Source organism: Moschus berezovskii, chromosome 7 (assembly GCF_049115385.1).
Source record: "Moschus berezovskii isolate FMDL1 chromosome 7, NW_MosBer_1.0, whole genome shotgun sequence".
NCBI lineage: Eukaryota > Metazoa > Chordata > Mammalia > Artiodactyla > Moschidae > Moschus > Moschus berezovskii.
The window spans coordinates 84,601,140-84,628,360 of NC_142466.1; the positions used below are offsets into that span (position 1 = coordinate 84,601,140).

At 38.5% G+C, this 27,221-nt stretch overlaps 1 protein-coding gene across 10 annotated transcripts in view; it reads right to left on the minus strand.

Moving 5' to 3' along the window:
- KIF27 (kinesin family member 27) overlaps positions 1-16,475 on the minus strand; it is an 89,144-nt gene extending 72,669 nt beyond the window's left edge. For 2 of the 10 annotated variants that reach the window (XM_088838070.1, XM_055427373.2), the window contains exons 1-3: positions 9,065-9,196; positions 6,615-6,965; positions 1,003-1,203 (exon numbers count right to left, since the gene is read on the minus strand). In XM_088838070.1, coding sequence (XP_088694196.1) covers positions 1,003-1,020 — 18 coding nt within the window. In that variant the 5' untranslated portion in view covers positions 1,021-1,203; positions 6,615-6,965; positions 9,065-9,196. Of the gene's footprint in view, positions 1-185; positions 252-1,002; positions 1,204-1,615; positions 1,698-6,614; positions 6,966-9,064; positions 12,401-15,853; positions 16,295-16,338 lie in introns of those variants that run through there. The other 8 variants (XM_055427366.2, XM_055427369.2, XM_055427368.2 and 5 more) reach the window with 8 other exon arrangements.
- Between the last annotated feature and the right edge of the window lie 10,746 nt (positions 16,476-27,221).

Sequence of the window (27,221 nt, forward strand, 5' to 3'; positions counted from 1 at the left end):
GAGAAAGAAATAGAGAAAGAAATCTGGAAGAAAACACACCAAAATTGAGTTCTGAACTTTAACTTTCTTCCTTATACTTAACTATGTTTTCTAAATGTTTTATGTTGAACATATTACCTTTTAAAACAAAAAAGTGGAAAGTGTTATTCTTTAAAATACTTGTATTTTGACCTTCCCATTCTCACCTTCTTCTATTTCCAAACAAATAGATTTTAATGATATTAACAAGTTGACAGCACAGAAAGTCAGACCTTGAGAAGCACAACAAAGGACAGATAAATGTCAGTATGAAGGAGCAAACACAAAAATTCTAAATTAAATTTTTTTTAAAAAAAAAGAGGAAGCAATAGGTGTGTTGGGACAAAAATCAGAAAGGCTGAAAGGACAGTTCTGGATCAACTTGGATGATCACAAAAGGGAGAAGCCATCCCCAATCTCAGGGTAACTCTGCGAGGAAAAAAAAAAAAGTACAAAACTAATTTAGCCTAGGTCATAGTCTTTCTTAAGGTCAGACCAGGAAGGGAGCAGATTATTGGAAATAAATACAGTTGACCCTTGAGCAACATGGGTTTGAACTGTGCAAGTCCACTTACATGTGGCTTTTTTTTCAACAGTAACATACTACAGTACTACACGATCTGAGGTTGGTTGAATCTACTGATGCAGTACCTGGATACAGAAGCTGACTGTAAGTTATACTTGGATTTCTGACTGCATAGGGGGTCAACACCCCTAACTGCCAACCCCCTCCACATTGTTCAAGGGTCAGCTATATTTTGAATTATAACTTAATAACTTCATCATACCAAGTGCTCTGAACTTCTACTTTTCACCTAGGTGAATTAGCTGTTATTGGTAATCAGTAAATTACTCCATTTAAAAGTAAAAACAAATTAATTGTTTCTATGTCTATTTTTAAAGAATCCTTGAAAAATGTCCAGAAACTGAACTAGATCATATTCATTTGCTAATGAAGGCTATTAATTAAGTAGGCTACTTCACCTGTGTTTCCCTTTTCATCTTCTCGGATGTGAAGATCTTTTACTGATGTCTCCAATTCTAGAAGATCTCTTAGGTCTTCCTTGTATACTTCTATATAAGACACTTTTATATTAAAGTCAATGCTAGGCTTTCCAGAGATGTTTTGAAATATTTCTTGGATAGCACGAGGAATGATACCTTTTTGACCCTCCACAACTGAAGCTGAAAATTTAGAAAAAGAAAGCCCATCTGAAACTTAAGATATAAGAAAAGCTACAAGCAATAAATTTACAATCAGGGAGCTCAATCTAGAGCTCTGTGACAAACTAGAGGGGTGGGAATAGGGTGGGGAGTGTGGGAGGGAAATTCAAAAGGGAAGGGACATATGAATATTTATGGCTGATTCACACTGATGTATGGCAGAAACCAACACAACACTGTAAAGCAATTATCCTCCCACTCAAAATAAATTTTTAAAAATTAAAAAAAATACCATCAATAAATTTACTTTCTCAAATTTCTATTATAAATTTTTTAAAACCGTAACTACAAAATTCAGAAGCAAAAGTTTTCACATGCATGCGCTTACTCAAACTTCATTCATGCATTCATTAAATATTTATATAGTACCTACTATGTGCCAGGCAGTATTCTAGGACCCCAGGAACCAACAGTGAACAAATCAGGGAAAAGATCCCTGCCCTTATGGAACTGTACTAGGAGAGACAGACGACAGCAAAAGAAGAATAAGTGAATTATATCGTATGTTAAAAGGCATTAGGTATGACTGGAGAAAAAAATACGGCAAGGTAAGGGGGACTGGAAGCGTTAAGGGTATTTGGGTGGAAGGCAATTGCAACTTTAAATTGGAAAGTCATAATGTGGGCATCACAGAAAAGCTGACATTTGAGGAGAAACTTGAATGAGGTGGCAGAGGAGCCATATATATATCTGAATGTCCTAGACAGAACAGCAAGGGCGAATGTGCTAAAATAGTGTGATCCAGAAACAAAGGAAGCCAGTGCAGCTGGAGCAGAGGGAGCAAGGGGAGAGAGGCAGGGTACAAAGTCAGAGAGCTGACAGAAATCAGAGCATGTAGGTGCCTGTAGACCATGATAGACTTTAGGTTGTATTCTGAGTGAGATGAGAGTCACTGGAGCAGAGCAGTAAGCTAGAATTTAAGAGATCACTATCTGCTGGGTTTTACATCGATCATAGACGGGCAGGGGTAGAAGTGGGAGATGACTTAGGAGACCAGTGCACTAACCCAGGAATCTAGAGTTCAAGGTAGAGGAGGATATGATGGTGACACAAAGTTGGCAGCAGAGAAAGATTGACAAGTGACCAGATTCCAGATTTATTTTGAAGGGAGAGCCATTAAGATTCCCTGATAGACTGGAGGCAGAATGTGAGAGAAAGTGATGAGTCAAGGACAACTCCAAGGTTTTGTCCTTAGCGAGTGGAGCTGTCATCAACTGAGAAAGGGAAGAGTGTGTGTTGAGTTAGTTTAAGGGAAAAATGGCAGAAGTTCATTTTTTGGTTTATTAAGTGTGAGGTATCTATTAGGGATACAACTAAGAAGGGTGCAGTTAGACATATGAGATCCGAGTTCAAGACAGTAGTCTGGACTGCAGGTTAAAAATTGGAAGTCAGGTAGCTACATATAGATAGCATTTAACATCATGGGGCTGGATGAGATCAAGAGGAAACGCTGAAAGTCAGAAGAGAAGAGCACCAAAGACTGAACTCTGGGCATTTAACCATTTGTGGGTTCACTTAAGAGGAACTACTAGCAAGAGAGTAGGAGGAAAACTACGAATATGGTGACCTGAAATCCAAGTGGAGAGTATGTATCAAGTTTGCTGAAAGGCCAGTTTGACTGGAATGACCAACGAATTTAATAAAGTGAAGGTCATCTGTGACATCTTGACAACTGCCGTGTCAGTGGAGAGAACTGACAGCATGAGCCACAGAAGAATGACACTTTCAAAGTCCTGCTACAAAGGGGAGCAGGGAAGTGGGATGGTGGGTGGCAGGTGGAGTGGGTAGAGAAGAGCGGAACTGGGCTACCCAGCATTCTCTGTTATTAACACTAAAATACTATTAAAATCACACTGTTATAACTGATGAAAGACTGTGTTCACAATGATCTGATCACTATGATTATTCACTGTTTAAAATACCATGTGAGCAAAGATTGTTTTAATTGATTATGCCCCATTTCCTCAAGGTGAGCAAATTGGTCCTCTAAAACACAATGAGAATGTAAACTCGGACAGCTTTTTTGGAGAACCATTAGTATTGATAGTATCAAAAGTTGAAACCATAATCACTCTCTGACTCAGAGATAGTTCTACGGACATACATGCACATACAATCAAATGTGTTATATAAGGACCAACAAAGATGTCTTGTTTCTGCTTTATTGACTATGCCAAAGCCTTTGACTATGTGGATCACAATAAACTGTGGAACATTCTGAAAGAGATGGGAATACCAGACCACCTGACCTGCCTCTTGAGAAATCTGTATGTGGTTAGGAAGCAACAGTTAGAACTGGACATGGAACAACAGACTGGTTCCAAACAGGAAAAGGAGTACGTCAAGGCTGTATATTGTCACCCTGCTTATTTAACTTATACACAGAGTACATCATGAGAAACGCTGCAATTCATGGGGTCGCAAAGAGTTGGACACAACTGAGCAACTGAAATGAACTGAAAGATGTCTTGTAATTGAGAAAAAATCCCGAACACTAACAAATCCATTAGTAGGAAAATGGTTAACAATGGTATACCATGCATCTATTTTTAAACAGACATCTAAGATCCAATAAGTAAAGAAGAAACTGCAGAGCAAATTTCACTTGGGTAAAAGAAAACATACATACATATCTATGTGAAGGGTACTTCTGAAAAAATTCACAAAAAATGGTTACCTCTAGGGAGTTAGGACAGGGAGAGAAAAGAAAGGAAAACTTTCATAGTTGTAATACTTGAAGTTTTACCTTCAGAAATACATATATAGTCTAAAAGTTTTAAATATAGATTACAAAAATAAACTAAATATGCTGTATAGAATTGGAAAAAGCACAAAACAAAAATGCTTACAATCAAATGACAAGACAACAACAACAAAAACCTAAATGATACTTATGTAACAGTTTAAGGCAAAAGTAAAAGATTTAATAAGGAAACATTGAAAGCCCCAGGAATGAAACAGGCATAACTGGTACCAATGAAGTTCAAAACAGAGGTAGTGGAAACTGAGCCCAGGTTAGGTCAACTGATCTCACAGTCCTGTGCACCATTTAGACTATGTATTATAATGCAGGTAGACTATTTATTATTGTATTCCAAATCAATGGAATGCAACTCATTTATGTTAGCAAGAACCCTTTAAAAAAAATTGGTGTCATATTTCTTGACACTTAGCCAAAAAGCACATTTTGAAAAAAGCTTGAGCTTTTTTCCCCTGGTAGTTCAGAATCCCCTGGCTTCCATCCCTGGGTAGGGAAGTTTCCCCTGGAGTAGGAAAATGGCAACCCACTCCAGTATTCTTGCCTAGAGAACTCCATGGACAGAGGAGCCTGGTGTGCTATAGTCCATGGGGTCGCAAAGAGTTGGACACGACTGAGGAACTAACACCTTCACTTTCATAGAAAAGACATTCCAAGCTACCAATAAATGGCTTATAAATGAAACTTAAAAACAATTTGCTTCCAAGTTGAAGATTATCAGTGTTCAGATTTTAGGCAACAGACATCCTAAAAACCTGAGCCTTATTAACCTGGACAGTCATTCACCTAATTCAAGATGCAAGACAGGGGAACTCCCTGGTGGTTCAGTGGTTAGGACTGCGCTTTCACTGCCCAGGGCACCACCAAAAAACCCTGAAAAAGATGCAAGATCACCATCGTGTGGCAAGGGAAGGAATCTGCAGGTTTTTCCAGTACAAGAAAGTGAAAATTCCTTCTAGAGACCTTCCAGGAACTAGCCAATAGCACTATCTATAAACTCCAGTATTATATATGCATTCGAGCTTAGCCAGAATATGAGGCTGATCAGAAATAGCTCATTCATTTCCCATTTCAACAGATAACAAAGCACAGCAATTCAAAAGATGTATCAAAAAGCTGAATTACAAATAATATTTATAAATAAAGCTTCAAAATGTATTCTGGTAACTGAAAGATCACATGTTCAATGTCACTTATATTCCTGAAACAGACTATTTCAGAAAGAAACTATAAAGTTTTACACTTCAACAGCCATCATTTAGCTTTTATACACTATTTAAAGAGTATGCAAATGGAAGTTTTTAGATATTATGCTTGGTAAAAGTTGGTAAACTCAAGGTTCTGAAAAACAGGAAAATGAGTATGACTTTCAGTAAGTATTACACTGAAAAATAACAGATTTTCATTTTGCCTCAGTGCCTAATATGGTACCCTGTGCTGTGCTTAGTCGCTTAGACGTGTCCGACTCTTTGCGACCCCATGGACTATATAGCCCTCCAGGCTCCTCTGTCCATGGGGATTCTCCAGGCAAAAATACTGGAGTGGGTTGCCATCCCCTCCTCCAGGGGATCTTCCCAACCCAGGGACTGAATCCAGGTGTCCCACATTGCAGGCTGATTCTTTACTATCTGAGCCACCAGGGAAGCCCTAGCCACTGCAAATGCAATCATTTATTGGAGAAAAAAACATTATTTGCATGGTCAGTAATCAAATGGCTGACCTAGAATTGCAGTTCTATAGGTAGCCTGGGAAACTGAAAATGCTATTTTCACAAATACATCAAGAAATGCAACTTCAAACAAAGTGTACTTTTTCACCTACCAGATGGTGAGAGAAATATTTTGAATTTATGAGTTCCTATGACTGGCAAGGATAAGAGCAAATAAATGGCTTTCATATATTGGTAGTGGAAATATACACAGATACAGTCTTTTTGGAGGATAATTTGTCACTATCTATTTACATTTTAAATGTGCATACATGTGGCACCAGTGATAAAGAACCAGTCTGCCAATGCAGGAGACATGAGAGGTGGGTTCGATCCCTGGGTTGGGAAGATCCCCTGGAAGAGGGTATGGCAACCCACTCTAGTATTCCTGCCTGGAAAATCCCATGGACAGAGGAGCCTGGCAGTCTGCAGTCCATAGGGTTGCACCAAATTGGACACGACTGAAGCGACTTAGCACGCACCCGTTACTCAGCAAATTTACTTTTAGGAATCTATTCTACAGAAGTACTAGCACATGGATCCAAAGTTAAATGTACCAAGATATACACTGCAACTTTTTTGGGGGGCACCTCGAAGCTTGTGGGATCTAAGTACCCTGACCAGGGACTGAACCTGTGCCATGGTGGTGAAAACACCAAATCATAACCACTAGACCACCAGGAAACCCCTTGCAACTTTTTATAGCAGTAAAAATCAAACCTGATCATTAATACTGTCCCTTAATGCTGGAATGGATGAACTATGATCCATTTAAACTATGGAATATTATATGTGCAGTCAAAAAAAAAATAGGTGAAATTCTATGACCTAAATGGGAAGAAATGAAATAATATTTTATACTGTTAAATGAAAAAAGAAAGTTACAGAATTACAGGTATAAAATACCTCACTCAGTTCAGTTCAGTTCAGTTCAGTCGCGTCCGACTCTCCGCGACCCCATGAATCACAGCACGCCAGGCCTCTCTGTCCATCACCAACTCCCGGAGTTCACTCAAACTCATGTCCACAGAGTCGGTGATGCCATCCAGCCATCTCATTCTCTGTTGTCCCCTTCTCCTTCCGCCCCCAACCTTTCCCAGCAACAGAGTCTTTTCCAGTGAGTCAACTCGTCACATGAGGTGGCCAAAGTATTGCAGTTTCACCTTTAGCATCAGTCCTTCCAATGAACACCCAGGATTGATCTCCCTTAGAATGGACCAGTTGGATCTCCTTGCAGTATAAGGGAGTCTCAAGAGTCTTCTCCAAAATAGACAAATAACAACAAAAAACAAAAACTACATGTGTGAATACTTGTAATAAGCCTAGAAAATGTCTAGAGGACTCTAGTCAGCAATGTACACAGCAAGCTGTTATTTCCTAGGAATGAAAGAAGCTTTCATTTGCTCAATTTGATTTCTTAAGCATCAGAAGTAATTCTTTTTACAATGAACATTAATTTTTTTAACTAGGGGGGGGACATCAAAAACTGTTCCTAATGGTGATATTTCTTCTGGAACAAAGTATTTTAGACCAACTAAAATGTTTTAGAACAGATAACTTTAATAACTTTTTCCCTTAAGGAATTAAAATTGGATTCATGGCCTTTTAAAAAACAATCTAGCCATATGTCACTAAGCTGTGAAAATTTTATAACTCTTATTAGTATAAGGTATATACTGAGTCTTAAAGAACATAAAACATTCGCCAATCAAAAAAACAAAGCTAAGTCCTCAAGAAAACCCACAACTTGCAGTAGAAAAGAATTGAATTATTTGTCATGAGACCCTAAAATAATCTAGTATCTTTAATTTCTTAACTGTATATCACTGTGATTCTAAAAAACGGGAAGGGGTAGGATATATTGGGCACTTATGACTCCTCCATTTAATCTTGGAATGAGAGCTTCCTTGGACAACACAGCTGCCCTCCAACTCTCTCTACCAATCCCTGCTTATAAAAAGAGATGTTCTTGAAAGTCACGTATTTAGTGTTTGAGAAACATCAAAGCAAACACACTGAGAATCATTACACATAGACAGAATATTAACAATAATTTTAGACAATGATATATATGCACAACATTCAAAGTTTGTTTTTAGTGGGGAAAAAAAAACCAATATAGTAAATATCAGCAGAAAACCTAGCTTTCAATCTCAGCTCAATCACAAGCCACCTAACTGAACAAGCCCTTCATTGTTCTTTGGCTGGAGCCAAAGAAAGGAAGAGAAACTATTTTCAAGGTTCCTTCCAGCTCTAAAGAAAATCCTATGATCCCACCTTTCTCAACTAGAATTATAAACAAGAGAATTTCTATCCAAAAATATTCAGTTATAAAAGTAAAAATCTGCTTATACATGAGGTGATGGATATGTTAACTGGATGGGAGGAATGCTTTCATAATGTATACATTTATCTAATAACGACACTGTACACTTTAAATATTTTACAACTGTATTTGTCAATTATACCTCAATAAAGTTATAAAAATAAAATAGAAATCTGGCTAGAAAATGTTTAAAAACACTTTACATAATACATTTCTCCTACTGCCTCTAAGTCTTGAACACTTTAAATATTTTACAACTGTATTTGTCAATTACACCTCATTAAAGCTAGAAAAATAAAATAAATCTGGCTAGAAAATGTTTAAAAACACTTTACATAATACGTTTCTTCTACTGCCTCTAAGTCTTAGTTGCAGGACTCTCAACATTTATAATACTAAAGATGCAAAATCTGATCATGTTAACTCATTTCTCTCTTATTTTAAATTCTTTTCAAAATGAGCAAGTGTTGCCAGAGGCCAGGGTTGGGAGGTGGTGAAATGGGTGAAGGTACTCAAAAGGTAAAGACTTTCAGCTATGAGATAATTAAGTTCTGGGGATGTAATACACAGCATGGTGACTATACTTAACAATATGTATTGCATATCTGAAAACTGTTAAGACAGTAGAACTTAAAAGTTCACATCACAAGAAAAACATGTAATTACATGAGGTGACTAATGTTAAGCTATATCATTCTGCAATATATAGATAAATCATTATGCTATATACTTTGGACTAACACCATGTTACAAGTCAATTATATCTCAAAACTGTGAAAAAATGACAAAGAGCTGAACACTGAATATTATCTTAAAGGTCTTTTCTCAAGCAAATATAATGATAAATTAAACTGTTTAATGAAACTTCAATATTTAAAAACAAATCTTTCAAAAATGATCTTATGAACACATATAATTATCCTATTCATTATTTCAATCAATATGCTAAGCACCTACTATGTGTTGGGCACTGCAGTATTTCAACTTCTTTCTACTATCTCAAATAAAAGTCAGAGTATGAGAATCTTACCAACATGGCCTCCTCCGATGGTGTATGTCTTCCCAGATCCAGTCTGTCCATAGGCAAAAACGGTTGCATTATAGCCTTCAATGAGTGACAACACTAATGGCTTTATACAGGTATTATAAACTTCATCTTGAGTGGAATTTTTGCCAAAAACAAAATCAAAAGTAAAGATTCTATCTCTCCCAATGATAATTTGTTGGGTGTTTGGAATAACTCTCACACAAGCTTGATGATTATGAAGAACTTCTTTGCACAGCAGAGGTCTAATTCTTATAGCAACTTTAACTGGTATTTCTTCCATGGCAGCTTAGATTTTACTAAATAGATTTTCTACTTAATATCCATCATCTAGTGTGAGACACATCCATTTTAAGTAAGATCTGGACCCCTGTGTATCAAAATAAAAACAAAATTTAGTTATTCTTCTTTCCTAATAAACTAACCATCTTCTAAAGCAAAGTCAATTACAGCAGGCTTTATTCCAATATAAGATAGCTACAAAGAGTAAATCTGTCTAGAAAAAGCATACCTATATAATTTATAGATGAAACAATACGATGTCCAGCTTTGCAGCAAAATAATTTAGGGGGTGGGAGCCATGAGTTAGTAAATAATAAAGCAAAGTGATAAGTGAATGGGATTCAATCATGCCATTCTTTCTATAATGGTAATATGTTTCCCAGCTCATTTATCTAAATATTGAATAATTGGGGAGTTAGAAACATACAGCAAGGAAATTGGTAAAGCAACTGAACTGAACTGACGCAAGTAGTACAAAGCAAACCCTTATATGAGACTTTACAGCTATGTACTGAAAAATAACATCTCCCCATTGTCACAAATGTTAGAAATTAATCCATGAAAACAGTTTAAAGGATTTCTATAAGTCAACGTAAATTTAAAATGAAACTTTTTATTCAAAGATAACCAAAACTAACAGAAAAACTGTTGTTTCATTCATAAATTATGTGGTACTTTTTCTAAAATTCTCTGGTGGGATTAATACACTAAAAATTAAACTGGTAGCTATACTTACAATGAACAAGCTGAAAAATAAATTAAGAAAACAATTCCATTAACAATAACATTACAAAGAATCAAATGCTCAGGAATATATTTAACAAAAAACATGTAAAACTTACACTTTGAAAACTACAAAATATTGTTGAAACTAAAGAAGATCTAAATAAATGGAAAAACATCTCATGTTCATGGGCTGGAAAGCTTAAAATGGCAATATTCCTCAAATTGCTCTCAAGATTAAACAGAACACCTATCAAAATCCCAGCTGACTTCTTTGTAGAAATTGAAAAGCTGATTCTAAAATTCACATGGAAATTCAAGGGACACAGAATAGTGAATACAATACTGAAAAAGGACAAAGTTGGAGGATATACTTCCCCAATTTCATAAACAGGCAACAGTAATCAAGACAGTATGGTACAGGCACAAAAACACAAATATAGATCAATAAATGGACAGACTGCTCAGAGATAAACTCACCCACATATGGTCACCTAATTTCTATGATAAAGAAGGCAAAAACATACAATGAAGAGACAGACTCTTCAATAAGTGGTGCCGGGAAAATTGGACATCTAATGTAAAAGAATGAAATGAGAACACTTCTTAATACCATACACAAAAATAAACTCAAAATGGATTAAAGACCTAAATGTAAGGTCAGACACAATGAAACTCTTAGGAAAACATAGGCAGAACACTCTATGACATAAATCACAGTAAGATCTTTTCTGACTCATCTCCGAGAGTAATGAAAATAAAAACAAAAACAAAGAAATGAGACCTATTTAAACTTAAAAGCTTTTGCACAGCAAAATAAACCATAAACAAGACGAAAAAACAACCCTCAGAAAGGGATAAAGTATTGACAAGTGAAGCAACTGACAAAGGATTAATCTCCAAAACTGTATACAAACAGCTTCTGCAGCTCGATTAAAAAAAAAACACAACCCAACCAAAAAATGGGCAGAAGATCTAAATAAACATTTCTCCAAGGAAGATATACAGATGGCTAAAAAGCACATGAAAAGATGCTAAACATCACTAATTAGGGAAGTGCAAATCAAATAAAAACTATAACAGTGTATCACCTCACACTGTCAGAATGGCCATCAAAAATCTATGAACAATAAATGCTGGAGAGGGTGTGAAGAAAAAGAGAATGCTCTTACACTGTTGGTGGGAATGTAAACTGATATGGTCACTATGGAGAACAGTATGGAGGTTTCTTAAAAAACTAAAAACATAAGTACCATACATGATCCAGCAATCCCACTCCTGGGCATACACTTGGACAAAACCATAATTCAAAATGATATATGCACCCCAATGTTCAATGAAGCACTATTTACAACAGCCAGGATATGGAATCAATCTAAATGTTCATCAACAGAGGAATGGATAAAGAAGATATGGCACATACAAAATACAATGGAATATTACTCAGACATAAAAAGGAACAAAATTGGGACATTTCCATAGACATGAATGGACCTAAAGACCTATACAGTGAAGCAAGTCAGAAAAATAAATATCATATATTAACACATATTTGTGGAATCTGAAAAAATTGGTATAGACGATCTTATTTACAAAGCAGAAATAGAGACACAGAGAGAACAAACATATAGATACCAGTGGGAAAAGGGGTGTGTGGGACGAATTGGAAGATTGAGACTGTGACTGACATATGTACACTACTGAAACTGTGTATAAAACAGATAATGAGACTCCACTGTACAGCACAAGGAGCTGCACTCAATGATCTGTGGTGACCAAAATGGAAAGGAAAGCTCAAAAAGAGGGGATGTATGGCTTCCTTGATGGCTCAGAGGTAAAAAATCTGCCTGTAATGCAGGAGATGCGGGTTCATTCCCTGAGTTAAGAAGCTCTCCTGGAGAAGGAAATGGCAACCCACTCCAGTATTCTCACCTAGGAAATCCCATGGGCAGAGGAGGTTGGCAGGCTACAGTCCATTGGGTCACAAAAGGGTTGGACACAACTTAGTGACTAAACAACAAAATAGTTGATTTTGCTGTACAGCAGAAACTAATTGTAAAGCAATTGTAAACAACATTGTAAAGCAAATATATACTACAAAAGTCTTAAAAGAAAACACAAGGGTATTTCATTGTAACCTTGAATTTAGCAATGGTTTCTCATTTATGTCACCAAAAGCAAAAGCAATAGCAATAAGCTGTAAAAGGAAAAGTAGATAAAATGAACTCAATCAAATTAAAAGTTTGTACCCCAAAGGATACTACCAAGAAAATGAAAAGATAGTAGCACTATTCACAACAATCGAGACATGGAAATAACAAAATATTCATCAACAGATAAATGGATAAAGAAGATGTGGTATGTATAGACAATGGAATACTACTCAGCCATAATAAAGGAAAACAATGTCATTTGCAGCAACATAGATAGACCTAGAAATTATCATACAAAATGAAGTAAATTAGAAAAATACAAATACATATGGTATCACTTGGGTGTGGAATCTAAAATATGACACAAATTAACTCATCTACAAAACAGGTAAAGACTCATAGACATAGAGAACAGATCTGCAGTTGTCAAGGTGGAGAGAGGATGAGGGAAGAACAGAGTGGGAGTTTAGGGTTAGTAGATAGAAACTATTATATACAGAATGGATAAACAACAAGGCCCTACTGTATAGCACTGGAACTGTATTCAATATCCTGTGATAAATCATAATGGAAAAGAATGTATATATATATATATATGAATCACTTTGCTATACAGCAGAAATTAACATAACATTGTAAATCAACTATACTCCAATAAAAATTTTTAAAAGGAATATAAAAAATAATAAAATACAATATTGAAAACAGAAGAAAAAAGTGAAAAGACAATTCATTGAATACTACTGTTGTTTAGTCACCAGTCATGTCTGACTCTTCTGTGACCCCATGAATTGGAATTCTCCAGGCAAGAATACTGGATTGAGTTGCCATTTCTTTCTCCAAGGGATCTTCCTGACCCAGGGGTCGAACCTGCATCTCCTGCATTGGCAAGAGATCCTATACTGCTGAGCCAGAGGAGAAAATACTTGCAAGTCATATATCTAATAACCATTTGTGTCCAGAATACATAAAGAACTATTACAATTCAGGAAAAAAAAATTTTTAAGTGGGCAAAAGATCTGAAAAGGGAGTTTTTCAACGATGATATAAAAATGGCGAGGGGGCTTCCCTGGTGGTCCAGTGGTTAAGAATCTGCCTTGGAACGCAAGGGACATGGGTTTGATCCCTGGTCCAGGAAGACCCCATATGCTGCGGGGCAACTAAGCCCGTGTGCCACAACTACTGAGCCCTTGGCCTAGAGCCCACAACAAGAGAAGCCACCACAATGAGAAGCCCTTGTGCTGCAACAAAGAGTAAGTAGCCCCAGCTCACTGCAACTAGAGAAAGCCAGGGCAAATCAACAAAGACAAGCAAAAAATAATAATAATAATAAATAAATAAAATTATGTGGTGTAGTGGTTAGTTGCTCAGTTGTGTCCGACTCTTTGTGCCCCTAAGGACTGTAGCCCACCAGGCTCCTCTGTCCATGGGATTTTCCTGGCAAGAATATCGGAGTGGGTTAACGTTCTCTTCTCCAGGGGATCTTCCCTACCCAGGGATTGAACCTGGGTCTCCAGCTTTGCGAGTGGATTCTTTACCATCTCAGCGACCAGGTAAGCCCATAATAAATAAATTTGATTTATATAAAATTTTATATATATATAAACACAATCAGGTATCACTTTACACCCACTGACATAGTTATAAAAAAAAAAATCACATAAGTGTTGGCAAGAAGGTAGAGAATATGGAACCCTTATGGGAATATACAATGATACAGCCGCTTTGGAACAGTCTGTGTGCATGTGCAAAGTTGCTTCAGTTGTGTCCGGCCCTTTTCGACTCCATGGACTATAGCCTGCCAGGCTCCTCTGTCCCTGAGATTCTCCAAGCAAGAATACTGGAGTGGGTTGCCATGCCCTCCTTCCGTGGGAGTTGGCTGGCAGTACCTCAAAATGTTAAACACACAGTTACCACTTCACCCAGTAATGCTACTTTCAAGTATATTTTCCAAAGAAACAAAAACATATGTTGACAAAAAAAGTTGTAAATGAATGTTCACAGTCTTGTTAGTATAAAAGTTAAAAGAAAAAGGAAGTAACAAACAAGCAATCTATGTTTAAATGCAGATGAAAAGTAATCAGTTTGGGGTGGGGCTGAGCCCTATGGAGAAGAGCTCTCTAGTAACCGAGCAGACTAATGGACTAAAATAATATTTTCAGCACTACATGCAATGAAAATGTTAATTAAGACACATTTAGTATTCACTAGCTTGAAACGGAGAAGGCAATGGCAAGCCACTCCAGTACTCTTGCCTAGAAAATCCCATGGATGGAGTAGCCTGGTGGGCTGCCGTCCGTGGCGTCGCTGGGGGTCGGACAGGACTGAGCGACTTCCCTTTCACTTTTCACTTTCACACATTGGAGAAGGAAATGGCAACCCACTCCAGTGTTCTTGCCTGGAGAATCCCTGGGACGGGGGAGCCTCGTGGGCTTCCGTCTGCGGGGTCGCACAGAGTCGGACACGACTGAAGTGACTTAGCAGCAGCAGCAGCAGCCTTTAAAAAGAACTCTGCAGCAACACTGTGCATCTATAATCTGGTGAGTGGACAGTCTGAAAAGGATCACAGTAACAAAAAAACATTTACATCACTGTACTAAGAGCCCAATGAGAGTTAAAAAAATATCAGCTCCCCTGGGCTGTAAAATCCCAAAACAGAGTCAACAAACTAATGGCCAAAGAGATGCACTTAACCTTCGTGGTTTTAACCATTCTAGTGAAATTCTGCACTGAAAAAACAATACTCATAAATATGGTGAATCTTTTCTTAGATAGTAAAGGACTATACAACATTTGGTATTGGAAACTTTTCCAAAGAAACTACAGGGATGTAGTATGATTTACTAATTCCAAATGTCTCTGAACACCTATATTAGGAATTTTTATCGCACAGATTAGTTTTTTTTATACCATCACATTAAAACAAAACAATCTATGTTAAGCTAAACCTAACTATTTCCAATAAAATTGCTAATAAAAGGTACAAGTGTAATTGAGATGTTTTCACTTTATTGATTTTTTAAATAGGAGTATTTATAAAGAATCTGAATTCAAAGGCAACAGAAAAAACTAAAAACCAATAAGGGCCCATAAACATATAGCTAGCAAAAAAAATCAGTATAAAAGAATTTTCTTTTTTTAAAAAATCCATAGTACTCATACTTCTTTAGATACTGATAAAATACAGCCATCAGAAGCATATATATTATCTCACCAATAAATTTGAAGAAAGGTTAAAATATGATTGACTGGTGATATTTACGCATACTCACTGGAGTTTTGAAATCTGAGCAAAAGAAGGAGAAATGTTTGATTACTGATGCCCTTACTGATTAGAAAAGTGTCTCCAAATACCGTAGTCATTCGTGCCTCTGGCTTTTCAATAGCAGTGATTATCTAAAAATTGTAGTTTGTAAGTAATAAATATTCTCGTAAGAAACTTTCTGGCAAATGAGTAGTGAGTCTCATAAGGATCTCAGAAAAGGCCCCAAATGCATAAAGAACTAGGCGAAGAAGACAGGAAGAAAAGATGGGGAAACAACGAAGCTTTTCAAACTGGGAGGGGCCGACATTTTATTTTTTAAATGTTTCAAAGAAAGAACTTGGGTACCCTTACTCTCAATTATCTCCTGCTGTAAGGGAGAGGGCTTTCAGACTTCTGCAGAGCTTAGAATGCAGCAAAGTTCCAACATCCGCAATGGAAAAAGGAGGCCTGTGACAAAACGAAACCCCCAAGGAGGGTGGGCCTTTCCCGTCCCTCTTCAGATCCCATAGCTGGAAGTATGAACACAATACACAAGATCCGACTTCGTGCTCCTCGGTCCGGAGTTCCCGCGCGTCCCTATTCCTCAAGCCCCTCTAGCTCACGGGGCACCCAACTTCCCCGGCCACTGGCCGGGGGACCCCAGCAACGCCCTCAGGCCCCTCGGGCGCCCTCCTCTGTCCTGCTGACGCCCCAACCGCCCACCCCGCCAGCCAAGCCTCGGCGGGTCCCAGCCCCGCGGCCTGCACCCTCTCCTCCCAACGGCCTGCTGAAGACGCGCCGTCGCCGCACCAGACCCGGACCTCCGGCCCGGCCCGGCCCGCCTGCCACTCACAGACCGGTTCGAGAAAGCCCGTCTCAGGCGGCCAGCGCAGCGCAGGACTTCTCGGCTTCACTTCACTCCGCCGCGCCGCCGCTACCGCAGCCGCCCGCGCCTTTTGTTGTTATGGGTTCTCCCGGCAACCGGCGAAGCTCGTGCTGACGTGCCCCCGCCCGTCAGGGCGTCCGACGGCTCTCGGGCCCCGCCCCTGGCTGCCAAGCTCCGCTCCTGGACCCGCCCCGTGAGGGAGGAGCCAAGAACCGGCCGCCTCCCAGTAAAACTCAGGGACCCCTCCCACAGTCATCAGCCGAAGTAACCCTCCACGAATTTGTAAAGTGATTATGAGAAAGATTCACACTGTTTTCAGTATTGTAGCTACCAATTCTATTTATTTTTATTGAAGTTAAGTTCATAAAATGAACCATTTTAAGGTGTACAGTTCAATGGCATTTTAGACATTCACAGTGTTGTGCAACCATCACCTCTATTTCCAAAACATTTTCATCATTCCAAAAGGAAAACCCCATACTGGTTAGCAACATTCCTCGTATTCCTCTCTCCCCCAGCCACTGGAGACCACTAATCACCTTTCTAAGGATTTACCTGATTTGGGCATTTCATAGTCAGAGAATCATACAATTTGTGGCCTTGTGCTGTCTTTTTTTTTTCTGAAAAACAATTCCCAGGTGTACTCCTGTAGTAGCAAGTATCAGGACTTTAATTCCTTTTTAAGGCTGAATAATCTTCCATCATGAGGACAGACTACATTTTATGTACCCATTTATCAACTAATGGACACATGGCTTATTTCCACTTCGGGAATACTATAAATAATTCTGCTAGGAACATGATATACAGGTATCTGTCTAATGTCTTTTTTTTTTCAGTTCTTTAAGGTATAGACCTTCTCTCTCAAGAGGCTGTAAGAGTGACCCAGAGAGTCTAGGGAAATGACATCAAGTGGAAAGCGACCTTCTGGTTGGACACGGCTGGGGGAGGAAGCTGTCTGTATTTCTAGCCTGAAGCAAAGTAATTGAATGGCAGCACAGGGAGGGCCCTGGAGTGGAACAGCCTACACTACCACCATCCGTTAGGGCAAGAACCTGTGATTTTCCTGTTTTCCATCTTGCCCTCACAAATCTATCCTGTACACCTGCTATGCAGGACACAAACCTGACCACAAATCTACCTTTTGCCTATACTGTTTTTGCAGTGTTATGGAGAATATTACTACTTAGCAGCTGGAATGAGAAATCCATGTATGAAGAGGCACAATTTTGCTGAGAAGATGCTTTGTTAGCCTACACCAGGTGGAAGTTAAGCCTCCTGAAAGTGACTTGGTAGGTATTCAGGCTTCAGAGAAGAGGATGGTGATGCTCATATGAACCTAGAGAGGAATTATTTGACTGTTCTTAAGAAGGAATGAGAAAGACGGAGGAAGCCTGAGATGTTAGGAAGAGGCTGAGAGGCTGAATCAGAGAGGACGGAAAGGCTAGCTAATTAAGGAATCCAGGGAGAACAGACATGGCTAAAGGGGATCTTTAGGTTGTATACTATGAGGACGGTGAACCTCTTCCTCACTCTCCCCTGCAAAATATTCAGTAAAGTATACACCGCTAACCAAAGTATTTGTGACACAAATTGTTTGTAACAACTTGAAGATCTGCCAGCCTCTAAGTCAAGTCTGGTGCTGTACAAAAACCACGTGAACCTAGAAGGCAGAGAAGGCTAAAATCTGGCCTACATGTCAGTGATGTTTTACTTCACTAATAAACCAAAGCAATGTAAATTAAAATAACAAACCATTTTACCTATAAAGTTGGTAACAACTTTTTATAATGTAACAGGCAAGCATTCAATGAGACAGACTTGTTTTTAAACCTTTTGACTATGCCATATGGCTGCCCCACTTGACTTGTGTGATCTTAGTTCCCTCGCCAGGGATCAAACCCATGTCCCCTGCACTGGCAGTGAGCAGTCTTAACCACTGAACCACCAGGGAAGTCCCAAAGGCAGGTTTTTATACATAATCCCACCTCTTGTCATCTCTCCAAAGAAAATAAAAATATAAATAAAGAATCATGTAGAAGGATATTCATTATGGTAGTATGTGTAACAGCAAAAACTTTGAAGTTACATGTATGTTCATTGAAAGATATCCCTAAATTAACAATAGTACATTTATAAAAGAGAATATTACGTACATATGGAAATTCAATTTTACAAGAATTTGATATAGGAAAATCCCTACAAATTAAGCATATGAAATACTATCTAGTGTTCTCATCTAAAGAACTGGAATAGAAGTCATCCCTACTTCATAGAGTTGTTGTGAAGTTTGAAAAGTGGAACTAATGGTAAAGCAAGGACTCAAAAATTATTAGGTACCTAGAATGATGGTGGCATTTTTCTCAAACTTGTTCAGAGGAGAAACATACACACATATATACATATATAAAAGCAAAAAATAGTTAAAATGTTCAACAAAGTTCATCAAAACAACCATCATTAAAACTGAGTTAAAGGTCATTTTATAATTTAATCAACTAGGGTCTTGATTCAATGAACAAAACCCAGTTTTGGAATACTTAAGAAAAAAGAAAGAATTTATTGAAAAGTGTATCATTAAAATGCTTTATGTTATAAGTAGTGGCAATGCCACTTGACTAAGAAAATATATTTCAGTTCATATAACTTGAAATGAAATATGAAAAATCAGTCTTAGAATTGGTGAAATAGAACATACTTCTACATATTCATGAGTTTATTTGAAGGGGCCTCTATTTTGTGGCATTAATTTATTATTTCTGCACCAATACCATACTGCTTTAATTAGTATAGCTTTGCCCTATATTTTACTGATAGGGCAAGCCGTGCCTCATTATTCTAACTTTTTTTGACTATTCTTACATTTCTCTTCCAGTTTGAATCATTTTGATATTTCCAGAAGAAAATTCCACTGAGATTGTTTAATTGGAATTGCAATTAAATTTTAAAAACCTATAACTTTACTTTTATAAACATAGAGGACAAATTTTTAAATGTAAAAATTTCATGGCTCTTTATGAAAAAGATAAAATGTTTCTCATGATAAAGTCCACTCTTCTTGACATAATATACAAGGCCTTTCATAATCTGCTTTTTGCTTAACTTTCTAGATGCCCTGCTATTTCTACATTTCTTTTAAGAAGATATAGTAACTTATTTATTTTTATTTTTAAAATTTTGGTGGCACTGGATCTTCTGTTGCAGCACTCAGGCTTCTCTAGTTGCAGCACATGAACGTACTTCCCTCTCAGCATATGAGATCTTAGTTCCCCAACCAAGGATCAAATCTGCATCCCCTTCATTGGAAGGTAGATTCTTAACCATTGGATCACCAGGGAAGTCCCCCTGCTATTTCTTGCCTCACATTTTAATTCTCCAGCATCAGCAAAGACTATATATCATTTATTTTTATGTCACTTATTTTTTATTTTTATCATTTATTTGTTTATATTTTATCATTGTTGAACATAGTCAGCATTTAATATACAGTAAATATTAAGCTCATTGCAGAGACGCAATAAATATTTATGGGAATTAAAAAAAATAAAAACCCCAGAGAACAAGTAATTTGCTCAAGGCTATATGGTCAGTAAGTGGCAGAGGCGAGACTGAAGCCTATATGTGTCAGTTGACAAAGTCAACACTGGCTCCTCAGAGACTGAGGTCAGCTATAGCTTTCTACATAATGCACGACACGTCTCTCTTTCTCTGTGTCTTTCTCTCTCCCCTTATTTACTCAAATCAGAATCCAAACATGATCCACATGTAGCATTTGGTTGACATGTTCCTTAATTCTCTTTTAGTAAGTCATTTGCCACTTTTTAAAAAAATTATGGTAAAATACACAATAACATTGGGCTTCCCTGGTGGCTCAGAGAGTACAGTGTCTGCCTGCAATGCAGGAGATCTGGGTCCCATCCCTGGGTCGGGAAGATCCCCTGGTGAAGGAAATGGTAACCCACTCCAGTACTCTTGCCTGGAAAATTCCACGGACGGAGGAGCCTGGTAGGCTACAGTCCATGGAATCGCAAAGAGTTCCACATGACTGAGCAACTTCATTTCTTCACACAATGACATAAAATTTATCATCTTGACCATTTTTAAGTATGCAGTTGAGTAGTCTTAAGTCCATTCACATTGTTGTTCAACAATCTCCAGAACTTTCTGTCTTGCAAAATTGAAACTCTACCCAGTAAACAAATCCGCATTCACCCCTTTCGTCTCTGGAAACCACCGTTCTACTTCTGTCTGTATGAATTTGACTACCCTAGGTACTTCATATATGTGGAATCTTATAGTATTTGTTTTTTTTTGTGACTGGCTTATTAACTTAGCATCATATCCTCAAGCATTACCCATGTTGTGTTGTAGGATATGTCAGAATTTCCTTCCTTTTTAAGGCTAATATTCCATTGTATGGATGTAGCATATTTTGTTAATCCATTCATCTCTTGTTGGATACGGGTTGCTTCCAGTTTTTGGCTATTGTAAATAATGCTGCTAAGAACAAAAATACAACTATTTCTTCAAGATCCTGCTTTCAGTTCTTTGGGGTATATACTCCGAATGGAATTGCTGGATTGTGTGGTAGTCTTATCTTTAATTTTTTGAGGAACTGCCAAATTGTTTTCATAGCAGCTCTACCATTTTACAGTCCCATCAGAAGTGCACAAGGGATCCAATTTCTCCACATCCTCACCAACCCTGCCACCCCACTTTTTAAAATCACTTATCTGTTGAAGAAACTGTGCCATTTGTCCTTTGGAATGTCTCACGTTCTAGATTTGGCAATTGCATCTTTGTGTTACCATTTAACAGGTTCCTCTGTTTCCTACATTTTCTGTAAACTACATTTCCTGTAGATCTAGATTCTTGATTAGATTCAGGCTCAATTTTTCTGGCAAGAATAAGTCATAGACAGGGCAGTGTACTTCCCTATTCAACACACCAGGAGGCATATAATGTCTGACTGTCCCACTTCTGGTGATGTTAAGATTACTAGTGAGTTCAGGTGCTTTCAGCCTAATCCATCCATTTAAAATTTCCCCTAATGGTTTTAAGAACCATTGATGTTTATTTTATAGATCCATTATTAGGCATTCATTAGGAATTCCAAAATGGTAATGTTCTAATTCTAATATTCCTTTTTGCATTTATTAGCTAGAATTGTTCTATAAAGAAGTTTCCCTCTATCAAATTATCCTAAAATACAGTTAGTAGAGGACCCATGCTTGATTTTTTTCTCTTCTATTTATCCATTTTGAGAATAGTGAATTGATCCCTACCAAACTCCAAAGTTGACCAACAGGGTTTCTTTTTTTGAATTGGGTAGGAGTGATTATGAACTCATAGAATTTTATACTTTTTATTTGCCTTCCAAATACCATTTTCACCCTTCAAAGTATTTCTAGACTTCTTATTAAGTACCACTGTGACTTACTGTTTCTTTTCATTTTAATCCGGGCTTCATGAACGTTGTCAAGTTTTAATCATTGAATTCCATTCCTACAACCAAAAAATACTGATTAATTTATATGCCAACCAACCCTCAGTCTTCCTGAGAATGTTGAAATAGAAATAGCCAGGGAAGGGAGAAAGTTATTAGATTTTTTTCCAACTCCATTAGGAAATTCAGTCAGTTCCTTCCTTAGACCAACTCAGAATATAAGACTTGTTTCCTAGCTCTTCAGTGGTTCCCAAATTGAAATGATCCCCACCTGGTGAAGAATTCTGATTACACAAAGGTATAGAAGACAAAGTTGTTTGGACTGCCTACCATCCCTTTTCCTTTCTATAAGCAGACCTCCTCTATTTATTCAAGAACTACCCCTATTCCTTGGCTCAGATGGTAAAGAATCCGCCCGCAATACAGGAGACCCAGGGTTCGAGAAGGTCATGGAAACCCACCCCAGTATTATTGCATGGAGAATCCCATGGACAGAGGAGCCTGGAAGCTACAGTCCAGAGGGTTGCACAGAGTCAGACACAACAGAAGCGATTTAGCATGCACACATGTATCCCTGCAAATTCATTGGAAGGACTCATGCTGAAGCTGAAACTCCAATACTTTGGCCACCTAATTTGAAGAACTGACTCATTAGAAAAGACCCTAATGCTGGGAAAGATTGAAGGTGGGAGGAGAAGGGGACAACAGAGGATGAGTTGGTTGGATGGCATCACTGACTCGATGGACATGAGTTTAAGTAAGCTCCAAGAATTGGTGATGGACAGGGAAGCCTGGTGTGCTGCAGTCCATGAGACTGCAAAGAGTCAGACACAACTGACTGAACTGAACTGTGCTGCATGTACCCCTGCTCCACCTGCTCGGCCAGCCAATCACTTGGCTCTTACCCCAGGCCCCAGGCAGGGGACCTGGGACTCAAGCCAGGCTAATTAGCCAAGCTACAGATTTTTTTGCATGGACTATTGGCAAAGATTTGCACTCTGTTGCCTGTAATCATTAGCTATTAGCGTCATCTCTTCCAACAGAGAAAAAAATGTGTAATCTGTGCATTTTAATCCATTGACCATAACTGGACATTGCTAAGACCAGCTCTTTCCCTGGATTTATCTTTTTTTTTTTTTAATCATTACATTTCCTTTTTCATTAAACTAGTTTGAGTCTGTTTTTTTTCACTCAAAACTAAAACATCTTTAAGCCAATGGGAGAAATCAAAACAGAAAGGAAAAGAAGGAAAAGAAAATAAAAAGGAAAAGAAAGGATATAGTGAATGGGGAAAAAGAGAAACTTAGATGAATGCCACTATAATAAATTCTCCAAACTTCCCATTGTTTTAGTCAGTGAGTCTTATACCTGAAAGGAATCATACAAATTACTTAACCCCATTATGTTTTATTAATTTCTTACTTTATATTTGATATCCCTAAATTAGACAAAAATTACTTTGCCATATTATTTATTCATGCGTGTATTAGGGTCCTCCAGAGAAACAGAGCCAATATGATATACTGAGAGAGAGATGTAGATCAAACTTTAGACCTATAATCTATATCTATCTGTCCATCAATCCATCCAACCATTCATCCATCCATTCATCTATCTAGAGAGAAAGAGAGACGTATTTTAAGGAATAAGCTTATGTGATTGTGGCAGAGAAGGCAATGGCACCCCACTCCAGTACTTGCCTGGAAAATCCCATGGATGGAGGAGCCTGGTGGGCTGCAATCCACGGGGTTGCTAACCGTTGCACATGACTGAGTGACTTTCCTTTCACTTTTCACTTTCATGCGTTGGAGAAGGAAATGGTGGGCTTCCGTCGATGGGGTTGCACAGAGTCGGACACAACTGAAGCAACTTAGCAGCAGCAGCAGCAGCATGTGATTGTGGGGGCTATCAAGTCTTAAATCCATAGGGCAAACTAGCAAATTGGAACTTCAGATGAGTTGATGTCTTGAGTCTAAACTCTTCAGGGCAGAGCAGCAAGTGGAAAACTCAGACAGGATTTCTATGTTTTAGCCTTAAGGCAGAGTTGTTCCTTCTTCTGGAAAGCTCAATCTTTGCCCTGAAGGCCTTCAACTGATTGGTTGAAGCCCACTCATTATGGCATGTAATTGCTTTACTCAAGTCTGTTGATTATAAATATTAATCATATCTGAAAAATGACTTCACAGCAACATCTAGACTAATGCTTGACCAAACAACTGGGCACCCTTGCCTAGTCATGCTGACATAAAATTAACCACCACAGTGTTGTCCTACCTCAACCGGTAAATAGCTAGAGACATGCATATATTTTATAAAATGATACAAAATGAAAATTAGAACCAGAACCAGAGACTCAGACTATCCTCTTGCCTATGTAAATTAAATAGGAATAAAGATTTTAACTGATTTGTTCAAAAGCTGATGATAGAACCAAGACAATGAGCATATGATGATTCTCCTTAGAACAGCCCAGACACTTGGATCTTCAGTTCAGTTCAGTCGCTCAGTCATGTCCGACTCTTTGCAACCCCATGAATCACATCACGCCAGGCCTCCCTGTCCATCACCAACTCCCGGAGTTCACTCAAACTTATGTCCATCGAGTCGGTGATGCCATCCAGCCATCTCATTCTCTGTCGTCCCCGTCTCCTCCCACCCCCAATCCCTCCCAGCATCAGACTCTTTTCCAGTGAGTAAACTCGACGCATGAGGTGGCCAAAGTATTGGAGTTTCAGCTTTAGCATCAGTCCTTCCAATGAACACCCAGGATTGATCTCCTTTAGAATGGACTGGTTGGATCTCCTTGCAGTCCAAGGGACTCTCAAGAGTCTTCTCCAGCACCACAGTTCAAAAGCATCAATTCTTCAGCTATCAGCTTTCTTCACAGTCCAACTCTCACATCCATACATGACCACGGGAAAAACCATAGCCTTGACTAGACGGACCTTTGTTGGCAAAGTAATGTCTCTGCTTTTTAATATGCTATATAGGTTGGTCATAACTTTCCTTCCAAGGAGTAAGCAAGCGTCTTTTAATTTCATGGCTGCAATCAGCATCTGCAGTGATTTTGGAGCCCAAAAAAATAAAGTCTGACACTGTTTCCACTGTTTTTCCATCTATTTCCCATGAAGCGATGGGACCAGATGCCATGATCTTCGTTTTCTGGATGTTGAGCTTCAAGCCAACCTTTTCACTCTCCTCTTTCACTTTCATCAAGAGGCTTTTTAGTTCCTCTTCACTTTCTGCCATAAGGGTGGTGTCATCTGCATATCTGAGGTTATTGATATTTCTCCCAGCAATCTTGATTCCAGCTTGTGCTTCTTCCAGACCAGCGTTCCTCATGATGTACTCTGTATACAAGTTAAATAAGCAGGGTGACAATATACAACCTTGACGTACTCCTTTTCCTATTTGGAACCAGTCTGTTGTTCCATGTCCAGTTTTAACTGTTGCTTCCTGACCTGCATACAGGTTTCTCAAGAGGCAGGTCGGGTGGTCTGGTATTCCCATCTCTTTCAGAATGTTCCACAGTTTATTGTGATCCACACAGTCAAAGGCTTTGGCATAGTCAATGAAGCAGAAATAGATGTTTTTCTGGAACTCTCTTGCTTTTTCCATGATCCAGCGGATGTTGGCAATTTGATCTCTGGTGCCTCTGCCTTTTCTAAGACCTGCTTGAACATCTGGAAGTTCACGGTTCACATACTGCTGAAACCTGGCTTGGAGAATTTTGAGCATGACTTTACTAGCGTGTGAGATGAGTGCAATTGTGCGGTAGTTTGAGCATTCTTTGGCATTGCCTTTCTTTGGGATTGGAATGAAGACTGACCTATTCCAGTCCTGTGGCCACTGCTGAGTTTTCCAAATCTGCTGGCATATTGAGTGCAGCACTTTCACAGCATCATTTTTCAGGATTTCAAATAGCTCAACTGGAATTCCATCACCTCCACTAGCTTTGTTTGTCGTGATGCTCTCTAAGGCCCACTTGACTTCACCTTCCAAGATGTCTGGATCCAGGTGAGTGATCATGCCATCATGATTATCTTGGTCGTGAAGATCTTTTTGGTACAGTTCTTCTGTGTATTCTTGCCACCTCTTCTTAATATCTTCTGCTTCTGCTAGTCCATACCATTTCTGTCCTTTATCGAGCCCATATTTGCATTAAATGTTCCCTTGATATCTCTAATTTTCTTGAAAAGATCTCGTTTTTCCTATTCTGTTGTTTTCCTCTATTTCTTTGCATTGATCGCTGAGGAAGGCTTTCTTATCTCTCCTTGCTATTCTTTGGAACTCTGCATTCAGGTGCTTATATCTTTCCTTTTCTCCTTTGCTTTTTCTCTTGTCTTCTTTTCACAGCTATTTGTAAGGCCTTCTCAGACAGCCATTTTGCTTTTTTGCATTTCTTTTCCATGAGGATGGTCTTGGTCCCTGTCTCCTGTACAATGTCATGAACCTCCGTCCAGAGTTCATCAGGCACTCTATCTATCAGATCTAGACCCTTAAATGTATTTCTTACTTCCACTGTATAATCATAAGGGATTTAATTTAGGTCATATCTGAATGGTCTAGTGGTTTTCCCTACTTTCTTCAATTTAAGTCTGAATTTGGCAATAAGCAGTTCATGATCTGAGCCACAGTCAGCTCCTGGTCTTGTTTTTGCTAACTGTATAGAGCTTCTCCATCTTTGGCTGAAAAGAATACAATCAATCTGATTTCGGTGTTGACCATCTGGTGATGTCCATGTGTGGAGTCTTCTCTTGTGTTGTTGGAAGAGGGTGTTGGATCTTAACACTAGGCATTTTATACTGTGGAGAACTCACAATTCTGGACTTCCTTACTTTGGGGGTGATTACCTCCCATGGTTTGAGAGCAAATAAAAATGTTACCTACGCCATGACAGCCTTTTTTGTTCCCAGTGAAAACACAGCACAAGCGCAAGAAAGGGTTGATGATGAAAATGTTGAATTTTGGCTGAGCTCTGCACTTTTGAAAAATAATGACAATAAGAAATTCCCCCAACATTGTTATCTGAAACCCCCTACCCTTTTGTGTTCTGGGAAACAGTATACCCAACAGGATAACCCTTCTTTGTGTGACTTAGATAGGACTGACAACTCTTTTTCCTGTCTCCCTTGTTGACTTGTGACTGTGACAAGACCAAATATAGACCTTTCCCCTTTCGCCTAAACCTGACAAGGCCAGACACAAACTCTCTAGTTCCTCGTCTCATGAATGATTAGCTGCGATTAGAACTGTTGGTCTGCCTCAAATTAGCTAGATACAAAGGTAAACATTTCCTGTTCAGCCAACTTACTGAGATGCCTCATGACTGCAGAACAACCGCCTATGAATCTCTCACCTGTAACTTGTATATTCCTCCCCATAAAACAGTAGGGTAATACCACCTG